The sequence below is a fragment of the Xyrauchen texanus genome, chromosome 8 (genome assembly GCF_025860055.1).
Source record: "Xyrauchen texanus isolate HMW12.3.18 chromosome 8, RBS_HiC_50CHRs, whole genome shotgun sequence".
In the NCBI taxonomy this organism is placed as follows: domain Eukaryota; kingdom Metazoa; phylum Chordata; class Actinopteri; order Cypriniformes; family Catostomidae; genus Xyrauchen; species Xyrauchen texanus.
This window is the reverse complement of record NC_068283.1, coordinates 25,020,300-25,035,446: the sequence shown is the minus strand read 5'-3', so window position 1 is coordinate 25,035,446 and position 15,147 is coordinate 25,020,300. Positions and strand designations below refer to the sequence as shown.

Below are 15,147 nucleotides of genomic sequence, written 5' to 3'. Positions count from 1 at the left end.
GATATGAGTAATCTTTCCAACAATTGTTTACAGACTGATTGTTTCACTTTCAATTGACTATATCACAATTCCAGTGTGCCAGAAGTTTACATACACCAAGTTAACCAAAACAAATTCCAAAACATTATGGCAAGCCTTTAGGCAATTAGCTTCTGATAGGTTAATTGGAGATGTACCTGTGGATATATTTGAAGGCCTAACTTCACACTCAGTGCCTCTTTGTTTAACATCATTGTTAATCAGCCAAGATCTCAGAAAACAAATTGTGGACCTCCACAAGTCTGGTTCATCCTTTGGCGCAATTTCCAAACACAATGGGACCATGCAGCCATCATACCGCTCAGGAAGGAGACACATTCTGACTCCTAGAGATTAACGTGGTTTGGTGCGAAATGTGCAAATCGATCCAATAACAACAGCAAAGGACCTTCTGAAGATGCTGGAGGAAACTGGTAGACAAGTTTCTATATCCACAGTAAAACGAGTCCTGTAGCGATATAACCTAAAAGGCTGCTCAGCAAGAAGAATATACTGTTCTAAATTAAAAAAAAAAAAAAAGCCGGACTACACTTTTCAAGTGCACATGGGGCAAAGATCTTACTTTTTGGAGAAATTTTCTCTGGTCTGATGAAACAAAAATGTAACTGTTTGGTCATAATGACCATCGTTATGTTTGGAGGAAAAAGGGTGAGGCTTGCAAGCCGTATAACACCATCCCAACCTTGAAGCATGGGGGTGGCAGCATCATGTTGTGAGGGTGCTTTGCTGCAGGAGGGACTGGGGCACTTCACAAAATAGATGGCATAATGAGGAAGAGAACTTGATGCAACTTCTCAAGACAGCAACCAGAAAGTTAAAGCTTGGTCGCAAATTGGTCTTCCAAATGGACAACAACCCCAAGCATACCTCCAAAGTTGTGGGAAAATGGCTTAAGGACAGCAAAGTCAAGGTATTGGAGTGGCCATCACAAAGCCCTGACCTCAATCCAATAGAAACTTTGTGAGCAGAACTGAAAAAGCATGTGCTTAAAGGACGCCTTAAAAACCTGACTCAGTTCTGTCTGGAGGAATGGGATGAAATTCCAGCAACTTATTGTGTGAAGACCAGGTTAAATAATTTAAAGGCAATGCTGCCGAATACTAACAAAGTGTATGTAAACTTCTGAACCACTGGGAATGTGATGAAAGAAATAAAAGCTGAAATAAATCATTCTCTCTACAATTATTCTGACATTTCACATTCTTAATATAAAGTAGTGATCCTAACTGACCTAAAACAGGGAAAGTTTTCTACGATTAAATATCAGGAATTGTGTAAAACTGAGTTTAAATGTATTTGGCAAAGGTGCATGTAAACTTCTTACTTCAACTGTATGTTAAATCATTTGATGACATCACAGTTCTGCTTGTGCTGATGTGTAGCTTAAAATGGCTGGTGGAGAAAACCACGTAAATGGTCTGCACTTATATAGCGCCTTTTTAACCTTGGTGTCTCATTCACCCATTCTCACACACATTCACACACCAATAACGGCAGAGCTGACATGCAAGGCACTAGCCTGCCATTGGGATCAACTTGGGATTCAGTGTCTTGCCCAAGGACACGTCGGCATGTGGAGTCGTGTGGGCCAACCGAACCACCAACCCTGCAATTAGTGGACAACCCGCTTTACCACCTGAGCCACAGCCGCCCCAAAGTCTAGAGAGAGGAAGCCCCTTGCATCATTCAAGTCTCCTGTCTAAAAACATTTTCAATTTGCAGTCATTTCCAGCCACGATGTTGAAAAAACATTGAGAAAACAGCACTGTTTGCAGGCATTGCTCGACACGAGTGTCATATACTGGTTATTGGACTTTATGATAGTAATACATAGATAAATGATTATCGTTTACGCCGACATCTCTCTGGTAATAAAAAAAGCGCAGTTGAGCCTGAAACAGCACCCACTCCCTTCTGGTTTTAAGTAAAACAATGACTAAAGTGCTTTGGGTGTTCACTGCCAAAGATATGTTGCCCTACTACGTCGATGAAGATTTGGAATTTCGGCGTATGATTAAAACACTACAGCCACGTTACGTCCATTTAAGTTATTCCTTCTGAAGTGATGTACAGCTTCCGAATGTTATATAGGCTGTATTTTGAGTTGAGTTTGAAATGCACTTTAGGTTGATGCATGTAGCATAATAATGCAGGTATTAAGTTAAAATGTTGATTTAGTAATTAGTGGAAACTTGTTTTTGAAGTTAAGGACCCTAATGAAAATGACCTATGGTTTTACTATAGTAATATTGTAGGAACCAAGACTGTGGTAACCATGGTTAAGTTTGTGGTTGCTGTGGTTCAACTACAAATAACATATTGTTACTGTGTTAAAACCTTCAAACCGGTTGGTGTTTACCAAATTCTTATTTTGGATTTGGCTGTATTTTTAATTTTTTTTAACATAGCAAGTACCGAGCTGTACCGAATCTGTGACCCTAAAGCCATGATACAAAATCTGAACATTGGGAAATTTGAATTTGAACACTCCTAGTGCCTATATGTCTGTTCATTGTTCTGTATGTCTGTATAATAGTGGGCAAGTAGGAACAACCTATCCCTCAGTTTCATGTGCTATGATGTCTAAAATTATAGGAATATTTTTTTTCACTGAGCTTGTTGCAATGCATTGTGAGATGCCTATAAAGGCCAAAAAAGCTATTTAGGTTGATAGCTCTGTAGGGTCTGTATAATCTGAATGTGATCTGTGTTGTGGAGTTCAGAATGGCATACTACCCATCTTTCTTAGTAAGAGTAGTATGGTGGTGTGCCATTCTAAACTCTGCCTATTTGTATTGTTTTTCTACTTGGTGCTATACATTGAATAATGACTAGATGGCAGCATTTCTCTCCTTGTCTTTTATCCCCCCCCCAAATAAAAATATGTACTCTTTGGTGATTCTCATAACTACCAACAGATGAGATTAGATATGTTATTGCCATTCTATAACAGTTGTTAACTTGTTTTGTGGTTAGGAGGATGAAGATGACAGTGACAAAGTGGAGTCAGAAGGTAAGGAGTGTTTTCTTTTTCTTTTGTGCTGTGTTCAGTTATTTGGGCAATTGTTGTTATGTGCATTTTTTTGGGGGGGTTTTAAGTGTTTATCCTGTCTTGTAGATCAGTTTGTATAAAATATGTATACAATCATATTTTCTCTTACTCGTGTCCTCTGTTTCAAAGATGAAGCCCTGAGTGCAGACAGTGATGATGAGAGCATTTCTTCATCCTCTTCTGAGAGCTCATCATCATCCTCATTGTCCTCTTCCTCTGAGGATGATGATGAAGGTGAGCAGGGTGCAGAGAGTGCGTCATTGGACACAATGGACGAGTCTACAATGGATAGTGTGGCTATGGACGCAGACAAAGATGAAAGGTATGTCTCCCTGAGAGAACTGAAACAATAAAGGAAAATGCATCAGAAGACACATATATTGACGTCACTTATGTCTTGTGTCTCTTTTAGGGACAAAGCAAGCCTGGACCAATCATCAGTGACTACTACAGAGGTCAAAGCAGGTCAGTTAAAAAGATACCATTTTGATAAATTATAAGGAACGAGATGGAAAATGCATTCAAAGGTCTTGATTTTGTTTTATTTTCAAACTTTATTCTCTCTTCCACTACTAGAAGAAGAGAGTACTGCTGCAGTTGTGACTCCATCTTCTCCATACCCTCGTCCTTCCTCTCCTATTCTTCTCCTCCCCCCTCTCAAGAAACGCCGCAAGACTGTTTCTTTTTCAATGGAAGAAAATGAGGTCAAGCCATCCATTCTGCCATCTACTGCTTCCTCTCCATCTCCCACTCCTGCCTCACAGGCTCCAGACCATCCCATTTCAGCTTCTCCTGGAAGCACACCCACAGCAGCTGCTCCACATGTAGCCTCCAAGCCCCTCCCTATGCTCCTTCCGTTTGCTTCTCGTCCCAGTGAGGGTAATGCCCTTGCCTCCCCTGCTTCCCCTTCCACTGTTCTTACTGTCCCTCCACCTGTGCGTTCCCTGCACCCCGATGAGCCCAAAAAGACTGCTGCTGCCCCTCCAGCTCCACAAACTTCATCTCCCAAAAACTCTTCCAAACGTGGGGTGGGCAAAGACTGGTCCAGAACACCTGCTGCACCTGTCTGTCTCACAGTCCAGAACCTCCCACTAGACCACTCCTCATTGGTCAAAATGGCCTACGAGGACCCCATCCCTGTTTTGTTCATGCAAAAAGGTCGCCAACGTGGCCGACCTCGGACACTCAGCCAGTCCTCCCTCCTGCAACCTGCTCTGCGGGAAGAGGACGAAGATGATGATGATGATAATGATGAAGAGTTGGAGCAGCGGCTGAAACTCAGGGAGCAGCTGGGAGTGTCCAGCCTGCTGCAGCTGGCCTCTGCGTCTAAGCCTGACTTATCTGTGCTGGCTGACATAGCATTGAAGATGGACCCAGAAATAGACATTGACTCTGAAGAGACAGAGACCTCAGATGAGGCAGAGGAGCACAAGCTAGAGGAAGAGGGAGACTTCTCCCCTCACCCGTGCCAACCACTCCTGGATCCAGAGGGTCTATTCGTTCTGCAGGAACACAACTACTCTAAAACTCCTGCTCCTCCACTCCTCACCTCTCCTCAAAAGAGAACGAAACAGGACCCTACCGTCCTGCTCCCTGCAGACCTCAACCAACATGGTGTTCAGGAAGCACCAGAAGAGGTTATTGAAGAAGCTCATGCAAACAGGGGAGAGCATGCAGACGTGTACAAAGATCTTTCTCTACTGTGCAAATCCGAGGTTGTGACTGAGACACAGACCAAGACCCTCGGCCCTACACACAAGAGGAAAGGATCAGTTAGGGGGGTGGAGATGGAAGAGCGGGGGAAAGGGAAGAGCAAAAAGAGGAGTAGGAAGGACAAAGAGAACGAGGAACTGCAGACCAAGAAACAGAGGGAGAAACAGATCAGGAAACGGAAGTTAGAGGTTTGTGGTCCTGTCTGGTTTTTATTAGAGAACTCACTGCCTGAGTATTCAGTTGCAATGAATTATAGCCATTGCCCTCTTAGGATTGTTCTTCACAGATCAAGAAAGTTAGATTGACGTAATGTACTTTTCAGTTTTGGGGATTCACTAATTAAATGCAGCAAAACTACTTCCCTAACTATGTTTTTCAGTACTGTGACAGTAGCTCAGATGTTTTCCAAATAGAGTATGTTTCCAAGTACTTCTATAAATTAAGTTTTTTACTTTTTGCTGGGCTGATTTTTAGTCCCACCCCATCCCAGAAGGATCATTTTAATCTTTTAATGAACAGTACTTTTATTTTATGTTTTCAAGTAAAGGAACTGTTTTGCCTATGTCCTGAAAATAATAATTATTATAAATTATCACGATTCAGGCCTTGTTCAAAGTTTTGTGAGAGTATAGAATTGTGTACTTATGTACAGTATATCAAAGCCTTTATAATTTCTGCTTTTTAAAAATCACATTTTAATAAAATACAGGAATACATTTTTTTTTTTTTAATCCGATTAATCAATGAAAAAAAATCGAAGAATAATCGATTATCCAAATAATCATTAGTTGCGGCCCTAGTGCAATCAGTAAATGGTTGGTTTGGGTCATCTTGAACTTACAGTGACACACAGCAGTGTGGATGCAGCATCATCCAAAATAATTAGTTTTCAGTTACAGGCGCCAATGTAGAATTTCACTATTCACAATCAGCCATGATTAATTTATTACAAGAGTGAAAGGTAAAAAAAAACCCTAACCTTAAGTCCTCATCTCATGTATGTGATAATGTGTAATAATTTTATATCTGCTTTTAAATTATTTTTGTTAGGAGCCAACTATGGTTTTGGGTAGCTTAATAGCAGTTTAACTATTTTAAATTATATGTAGCTTGAAGTCTGGGAAGCTACAGTTTCAGAGTAATTTCCTCAGCAATAGTCCTTATACAATAAACTTGGCTACATGTTTAGTACTTTTTCTCTGTTATCTATATGCTAGTTGAATACAGCCAATCATTTTCAGAATGTAGCACTTGATGCTGTTATTTTACCATGTTTGGTTACCCTGTAGAAATTTTAGGCTGTTGCAATTTAACAGCCTAAAATCCCACTGAACACCACACACTGATTTTCATGGTTTTTGTTACAGAATTGCATTATTGGATAATATTGAAAAGTTTGCCAATACTGGCGAAAAATGTAGTTTCCCTTGCATATTTAGATGTGTGCAAATAGTTTGTTCTCCCACCTGACATTTTTTCTGTTGTCAGGAGTTTGAGGAAGATGTGGATGTAGAGCAACTAGAGTCTGGTGAGCTCTCCAGCTCTGACTCTGGAGACTCTGAGTTTGGTCTGGACAGATCTATGGACTTTGAGAAGGAAGAGGTTAGAAAGAGTGAGCGTCTTTTTCTTCAGGAGGCTGGCGTTACTCCCTCAACCCAGCGGCAGCCCAAACATGCCACCGCACACACACCAGTTCCGGCACTATGTCATACATACAAGAACCGCAGCGAGTTTGAGCAGATGACCATCTTGTATGACATTTGGAACACTGGCCTGGACCAGGAAGATATGAGGCTCCTCATGTGCACGTACGAGAAACTGCTGCAAGATGACCGTGGAACTGACTGGCTCAATGACACACACTGGGTCCCTCATACCAATATCCTTACTGCTGCTTATGAAAGAGATTCAGGGCTAAACAAATATATATATATATATATATATATATATATATATATATATATATATATATATATATATTTAGCAATTTTGTTTTAGTATGTGCCAGCAAATATTTTACATTGCCAAGACAAACAGAGGTTAGAGATCATTTTAACCACAGATATTTAGTATGAGACTGTCTCTTTTTACAACACTGCTTTCTCAGTTGTTGATTTCTTAACCTCTTGCCTGCACTTACCAACATCCCTAATCCTCGGCGGAAGAAGAAGGCAGCGTCTGGGCAGCTAAGAGAGCATGTTACAGGCTGTGCTCGCAGTGAGGGCTACTATGCTATCAGCCGCAAAGAGAAAGATGTCTACCTCGAACTAGACCAACCAGTGACTGTGCAGGAAGTTGGGGACTATGACACTGCAGTAAGTTTACTTTTAGATGTGGAAATTCAACTATGCAATTAACTTGCATTTGAAGACTGAAGACTCATTCATAGTTTGTTTGATTGGGAAGATAATGTGTCAGATTTAAAGCTGAAGTGTGTAATTTCTGCAGCAAAAGTGTCACGCAACAGAATTGCAATTTTCAAACAACTTTCCCAAACACTTCCCCAGCCTGCCATTGGTAGGACAAATTGATAGTCCCACTCCAAAATTACACCATTGGTTCAGCCGATGTTGCTGTGTTTTGCTGGTTGGGATGCTCAGACCAAAGTTTATGTGTTTATGCTTTTTGGGGAAATCAACCTATGATATTTATGAATTTGGTAATACTAGGAGAGGTTAGAATATTTTAATAATGAATAATTGCACAATTCACCTTTAAATGAGTGTTTTTATGTTGGAATGAAGTCTTTTTTTCAAATAGATTTCTTGACTAAAGAACCTTAAAGGGTTAGTTCACCCAAAAATGAAAATGATCCCATAATTTACTCACCCTCATCAATCTTAGGGGTGTGACTTTATGTATATGACTTTCTTCTTTCAGCCAAACACAATCGGAGTTATATTAAAAAATATCCTGGCTCTTCCAATCGGCTTTATTATGGAAGTGAATGGAACTTTAGATTTTGAAGCCCAAAAAAGCGCATCCATATGGCTCCAGGGGGTTAAAAAAAAGCCAGAAGTGATGCTGTTTTTGTAAGAAAAATATACATCTTTATAAACTATAATCACAGGCCTCCCCAATACTCTGCGCTTCCTCGTTAGTCACTTCTCATTGGAGTTAACACTACGCCTAGATCATGCACTGGATCTCGACTCTCTCTTGTACGCGCAGACGGCCGTTAATGGAAGCTAGTGATTAGTTTAAAAAGTTATAAATATGGATTTCTCTTACAAAAATGGATTGCTTTGCTTCAGAAGGCCTTTATTAACCCCCTGTAGCCGCATGGATTACTTTTTTGATGGATGGATGGACTTTTTTGGGCTTCAAAATCTAAGGTACCATTCACTCACATTATAAAGCTTGGAAGGATATTTTTTAATATAACTCCAATTGTGTTTGGCTGAAATAAGGAAGTCATATACAACTAGGATAGCTTTAGGGTGAGTAAATTATGGGATCATTTTAATTTTGGGGTGAGCTAACCCTTTAAGAATCTTGCCTAACTGTTGAGCATGACTAGGTCATATAGTTTGAATCCATCTAAACATCCCTCCCTATCATTCTCCATTACAGGGCTCCAATCGTCTGTTGTCTGAACGGCGCTCAGAACAGCGGCGTCTCCTCAGTGCTATCGGCACTTCAGCAGTGATGGACTCTGACCTCTTGAAACTAAACCAGCTGAAGGTAAAGTTCCTCAGTTCATTCACTTGACAGAGACCTTGATCATATTATCAGCCCTGATTACAGTGACCTTGCCATGTCCTCAGTTTTCCCAACACCAGTGCAAGAATTCCTATCATTTTATTTAATGTTTAACATAAGAATGATACCTTTTATATTGCCTGGCATTAAGTAACTTGGACAGGCTGATTCGGTGGGCAGTCTTTACCCTGGTTCACCCTCTCACGTGTTGATATACAGCAATAGAGTAATTCAAAGCAGGGTTATAAACCCTGCTGACTCCCGTGTCATTGACATTTTAAACCTGAGCCTTATCAGCAGTGCTGGCAGCTGGTTTACTCTGCATGCTCTTTCACATAATGTTGATGAAATAGAAGTAAAGGCTATTTCTCAGTCCCTTCTCTTATAGGCTTCATAATGACCTGTTCCTTGAGGAATGGTGAAATTAATTCATTCCATTTTAGGATAGGGTGAACATATTTTGTTTGGTTTACTTGACAAAGTCATTGTGGTGGTAGTAAATAATATAAATGACTCCATGAGGTTTTTCACTGCGAAACAAGCTTTTGATCTTTTGCACTGGTTACATGTTGAAAAGCGATCTAGTGTCTGTTTATCTTTACAATTGTTGTCTTCATTGTAAGTTTGGGCTGGTTACTGGGAGCATATACTTTTTCTTTTGATTTCCAATCCTGCTTTATCACACCTACTTGTAAATTCCAACTGATCTCAGACCTGTTTTGGATTATGCAGGTTCATTAGAATTATATCTAAACTACAGGAAGGCATTAATCACCGTTACTTTAGGTAGTAGGTCTGTACAGTTAACTGTTTAGTATTCTCTCTCACTTATATCTCTACGCTGGCCTGTACTTCTGAGCAATTTTGATACTTTGTACTGCTCCACTTACTATGTTATTGCCGCCTTAGGATGGATTATTTATATTCTTGTAATCCACATTTGTCCTTCTAGCTTTGGATAAAAGTGTCTGCTAAATGATTAAATGAAAATGTTGATTATTTCCTGTTGATATTCTAATGTATATATGATTTAAAAAAAAAAAATCCTTATTTTGTTTAGAGCAACTGCTTGCCATATTTGAATATATACAGCTCTATTGACAAGCTGAAAAATGTTTCTGAATTACGTTATTTCTGTTTTATAGATCCGTATTGAAATTTTGGATAAATAATACACAGCAAAGTGACACAACAAACCAATAATGCTGTCTATATTGCATGGTTACACATTTTAATTTGACTGTTTCAGGTTGCTGTTCAGTGTGAGCTCACTGATCCATGCAGCTGGACTGTCAGCAGCACTCCAATTATAATCAACTAAGCTGTTTACACTGCAGAATAAACATCTTATTTACCTTTGCTTGCAGTGCAGACAGCATCATTGATTAAAACAGAACGTTCTAGTTTTGTCACATCATCTAGTTAATGTGCACAGTCTAGGTAACTGAATTGCAGACGATGGTTTTCTTTTGCATTTAATCATTATACTTGCAATTAATCTTTGAAATAGGTCACAATTTGTCAAATGTTGCTAACATTTTAGGCCTCTGATTCGCCACTGCCTTCATGCACACTGCAGGATTGGGATGAATTACAATGCTCAAATGTTGAGCAAAATATTTTGTAGATTTTTGACAAAGGTTTTGTACATGGAAAACTTTAATGTAATCAGAATATTTAAAAATTATTTAACCCTGGTAGCCGTACTCATAATATTGATTAATATACTAGTAATTATGCAGTCGTACTAGACAATTTGTCTTAACCTGTTAGAGTGAAGCCACAATTATAGAAGTGGTTACATTAAATTTTTCATGCTTTTAATTAATCTCCCTGCAGTTCCGTAAGAAGAAGTTGAGGTTTGGCCGCAGTCGTATCCATGAATGGGGTTTATTTGCTATGGAACCCATCGCTGCAGATGAGATGGTCATTGAATATGTGGGACAGAATATCAGACAGGTAAGCCACACAATACAGGGTAAACTTGTCCTTTTGGTATCTTGTGCTTAACTAGAATTTACGGCTAATAAATGATCTGCTCTAGTAAAAATTAAATGGCTTGTGGACTGGTTGGTCTCATCCGGTACATTAGATGAGAATAAAAGGCACAACATGATCTCAATACATGTCACAATTCAAGGCGTCTTAATACATAATACAATAAGTGGAACATGACTGAGACAGCAGAAATAATGTTACCGTTTCATTTCAAAAGGAAAAATATAATTAAATGCATGCCTGTTTCCACTTATTAGACAAAAATAATAAATGTCCTCATAATGAATGTCTAAAAAATACTCAAACCAAAAATTCTAAATAAAAAAATTATTTATTTTATATTGTGAGAAATAGTGATATATGTTAATATATTATTGTATTGACATCCCTAATCACATTACATGCTTGATGTGTTGGTGTTAATAAATTATATGTTTGTTGTTAGATGGTGGCTGATAATCGGGAGAAGCGCTACGCTCAAGAAGGCATTGGAAGCAGCTACCTATTCCGTGTCGACCATGACACCATCATTGATGCCACAAAGTGTGGCAACTTGGCTCGATTTATTAACCATTGCTGCACTGTAAGTACACCCATAGAAATACATGCATGTCCAAATATCTCTTTGGGTTACGTATGTGACCTCTGATAAGCATATTGCTGCAGCTCTTACTGTGAACAGCTGCATGTGTTATGTTGGTCCCCTTTCAGAGACAATGTTACATTAAAAAAAAGGGCCCAAGGAAAGTTGCCATTAAGTTCAGCATGGTTAATCAATGTTGTCCCTTGTAACCTGTGTCCCCTACCCATTTGTTCCATGCCAGTTAATCATTGATGAATGTAAATAGATGTTTATAGATGATCTGCCCGGTGGATTAGAGCTGTTTACTACTTTGGGTTTGGGTTTCTTAAATTATGTCTAGAATAGACCATTACATTGAAGTTGAAGCTGGTGTGTAATTTTGTTGTATTTAAAATCTCATCTTCTAAATTAAGTCAACTGTGAGACTTTCATAAAAAGTAGTAGTAGTTTTCTCTATATAGCACCTTTCCCAAGCTCAAGGTCAGTTTACAATAAGATGTTATCAGTGATGCATTTCAGTGCCATATACGCAATAAAGTATGAGAAGATGAGGAGGCAACTGAGACTTGTACTCTGCCAACCGGATTGAGATGAGTAACTGTGACACTATGAGGACCTATTAAGTAGAGGGAATTGGGCATTCCAAACTGGGAGTAAAGGGAATACAATTGTTTGGTTTTTTTTTAATCAATAATGGACATGTATTGTTCTCACTCCATCTGTAAATAGAATTAATGATTTCACAGTATGTGATCATCCCCTCCAGCAAGAGTAGCCATTCAATGATCTAATTTCTTTGGGCACATTCCCCACAGAGCTATGTAGGAAAACAATATAAACATTACCTGTCATTGCAAATGTTTAAGGTTCTAAAAAAACCTGCTGTAGCATCTCCAAGGGAACATAATTCAATGCATTAAGTCCATATTTATTGTCTTATTTACGGTTTCATGTACTTTTACTTTCACAGCCCAACTGCTATGCCAAAGTGATCACCATCGAGTCCCAGAAGAAAATAGTCATATACTCCAAGCAGCCTATTGGTGTGAATGAGGAGATCACATATGATTACAAGTTTCCCATTGAAGAGAACAAAATCCCTTGTCTGTGTGGGACCGAGAACTGCAGAGGAACCCTCAACTAAAGAAAAGTGTCTTAGTCTTTTCCTGATAAACGACTTGCCAATCAACTTTGTCGGCCCACAAGCTACTTTGCTCAGAACGCACAGATATAGGTAGTGTAATGATCAAACTCCTTAAAAAACATTTTAAAAAATTACAAAAAATAAAACTTCTTTAACATGCAGACACACACACTGTCTAGCTGATAAGAGACCCACCCAGTCTCCCATGATGAGTCCTTGGATTGGATGTTCTGTAAACACAGCCCAGGAGTCACTGAGATGTCAGCACTGCCACATCATCTTGAGTTACACCTCTAAAATAGTGTCGTCTTCACCTTTAAAGTAGTGTTTTCTGTTCCAGACCAGGCCCTTATCTTATTTATTTCTTCCTCATGCAGCTGTTTGGTGATGACGTTTTGTGAAGGTCTGTTTCTAAGTACAGCTGATAAGCTGTTTAAGTACTTTTACACACAAATATTCCGCTCACGTATGCATAACATTTGACAGTGGCAAACACCCTTAAAGTGCTATTTCTTTTTTTTTTTTCTTCTTCTTTCTTTTTTTTAAAGGCTTTTTCAAAGGCAGCTTTTAAAGACCTAAAGACATGGATTCAAGACTTTTGTAATACAGCACCCCAGTTGCGAGAGAGAGAGAGAGAGTAATGATTTTGGTTATTGTATTATCTTTATTATCCCTGTTCTTCTCACTTTTCCAGTGAATTTAGGGCATTCATGTAAGTCAGAGTGGCCTGCTTAGCAACACAATTTTGCTGTAATCTCTTCAGATGAACTGTGTAGAATCACAACGGCCGATATTTAATTAATATGGAGCAGTTTTGGCACACTTGCTTTTTTGAAAATATCTGAATGATCTTAATTTAAGATGTCCCTCTACCCAGCTTGACTAATTTAATTGCTAGTATTCTGTAACAATAAAACTTTATAGTATTTACAATTTGTTACATTGTAAATGGCTATTTTAAGCTATTTTCTTATATAGTCACGTTGACTATCATTTTAATACCTTACATGAATGATAGCCATTTTTCCTTAATTCATCCATAGTTTTTAGCAATATAAAGAGGATAAGTTGGTATTTTAGCAAGAGAATATAAAAATAATGGAATTTGTTGTTTTCCTTTTATATTTTTTGGACTATTGAAGTTGAGACTTGTCTTTTAGAGAATATTAGAAATGTGGAAAAGTAGGGTATATTTTTAGAAATTTTGCACTCTACTTTGGAGTTAGTTACACCCAGCTCCTCTCTCTGGTGAATAGACATGTAAAATGTATTCCCTCTCAAGCCTGTAATTTCTAAAAGAAAAGTGAAACAGCCAGGTTTAGTGTTTTGCAAATATCACAGCATTAAGTTCATATTCCAACACATTATGGATTTCCCCATGTCTCCCAAGAGATGAAGCATGTGTGAAGATTGACTAGAATGTGTGATGTCTGTTTATCTGTCCTCTCGTATTATTGGTTGTCTCTCCATCACTCTTCTCTGCCAGTAAACAACAGTTAAAGGAAAAGTTCACCCAAAAATTAAGATTCTCATAATTTACTCACTCTCTTGCTATCCCAGAAGTGTACAACTTCCTTTCTTCTGCAGAACACAAACAAAACATTTTAGCAGAATATTTCAGCTCTGTAGGTCCGCACAATGCAAGTGAATGGTGGCCAGGCCATTTAAAGCTCCAAACATTCTTACAACTCCAGAAGATTTATCAAAGCCTTCTAAAGTGATCCAGTTGGTTTTAGGTGAGAACAGACCAAAATGGAAATTCCTTTTCACTGTAAATATTGCCATTGCAGTCTCTAGGCACAATCATGATTTCAAGCTTGATTACACTTCCTAGTGCTTGAAGTGTTTGTAGAGCACTAGATAGTGCTATAGGAAGAGTAATCAAGCTTGAAATCATAATTGTCAGGGAGACTGCTGATGTCAAGCTCTGTAGTGAAAAAGATTTTGGTCTATTCTCACCCAAGACCGATTGGATCATTCAGATGATGTTGATTAACCCATTGCAGTTGTATGGATTATTTTTATGCTGCCTTTATGTGCTTTTGGACCTTCAATGTCACCATTCACTTACACTGAATGGACCTACAGAGCTGAAATATTCTTCTAAATACTTTGTGTTCAGCAGAAGAAATGTATACACATCTGGAAAACACGAGGTAGAGTAAATGAGAATTTTAATTTTTTGGTGAACTATCCCTTTTCTAATTTGTTAGAGGGCCTTGCCAGCATTTTGTTCCATTGAGGTAAAAACCTGTAAAATATGTAGATTTATTGCGATCTTTCAGTAAAAACTGATCCACAGAAGCATAACCATAAAAAATTAAAACGACAAAAAAGTTAAAAGTATAACATGTAAATATTGTTGAGGTGTTTGTTTCTCGTAGAAACACACTGTTCTAGTCTGTAAATATGTTCATCCTTTTCCTACTTCCCATTGCAAGAATATAATTGTACATAACTATCATTCAGTTATCTTGTTTGTTTGTTTTTTCCTTTGATCAAAAGTTTTAATATTATTTGCAATATTTCTCTTGTATTAATGCGTTGGACCCTTTATTAATGGTGCATTAAAATATTTTTTAAAAATATATATGTTGCTCAGTTTTTTCAGTTTGAGAAGAGTGAATAGATCTCTATGTCTCGTGGTTTTCAACATGACAGGCAATCACCCGCACTCTTTAATTAGATGTGTGCCAGCCAGAACTGGTTCTGTACATTTATAGTTTGTGGAATATGACCTAACAATCTTTGTTGGGAGATGATAGTACATATTCACAGATGGGAACTATTTTGGTCCTACTGCAACACTGCAAGGAAATTAAGTACAGAAAATGTGAGCTTTGGATGGGATCTCTCTTGTAACATACTAAACAATTGCTTAACTCTGCTTTGTATAACAGGCATGTACTCATGGGA

General features: G+C 38.4%; 1 protein-coding gene across 3 annotated transcripts in view; it reads left to right on the top strand.

The window, feature by feature from the left end:
* The window catches only part of setd1a (SET domain containing 1A, histone lysine methyltransferase), a 33,039-nt gene extending 18,247 nt beyond the window's left edge, over positions 1-14,792 (top strand). For 2 of the 3 annotated variants that reach the window (XM_052132297.1, XM_052132298.1), the window contains exons 12-21: positions 3,016-3,052; positions 3,221-3,413; positions 3,504-3,556; positions 3,668-4,992; positions 6,293-6,683; positions 6,941-7,119; positions 8,378-8,488; positions 10,346-10,465; positions 10,950-11,087; positions 12,058-14,792. In XM_052132297.1, the coding sequence (XP_051988257.1) occupies positions 3,016-3,052; positions 3,221-3,413; positions 3,504-3,556; positions 3,668-4,992; positions 6,293-6,683; positions 6,941-7,119; positions 8,378-8,488; positions 10,346-10,465; positions 10,950-11,087; positions 12,058-12,231 (2,721 nt within the window). In that variant the 3' untranslated portion in view covers positions 12,232-14,792. The remainder of the gene's footprint in view (positions 1-3,015; positions 3,053-3,220; positions 3,414-3,503; positions 3,557-3,667; positions 4,993-6,292; positions 6,684-6,940; positions 7,120-8,377; positions 8,489-10,345; positions 10,466-10,949; positions 11,088-12,057) is intronic. The other variant, XM_052132300.1, reaches the window with a different exon arrangement.
* Positions 14,793-15,147: the final 355 nt, after the last annotated feature.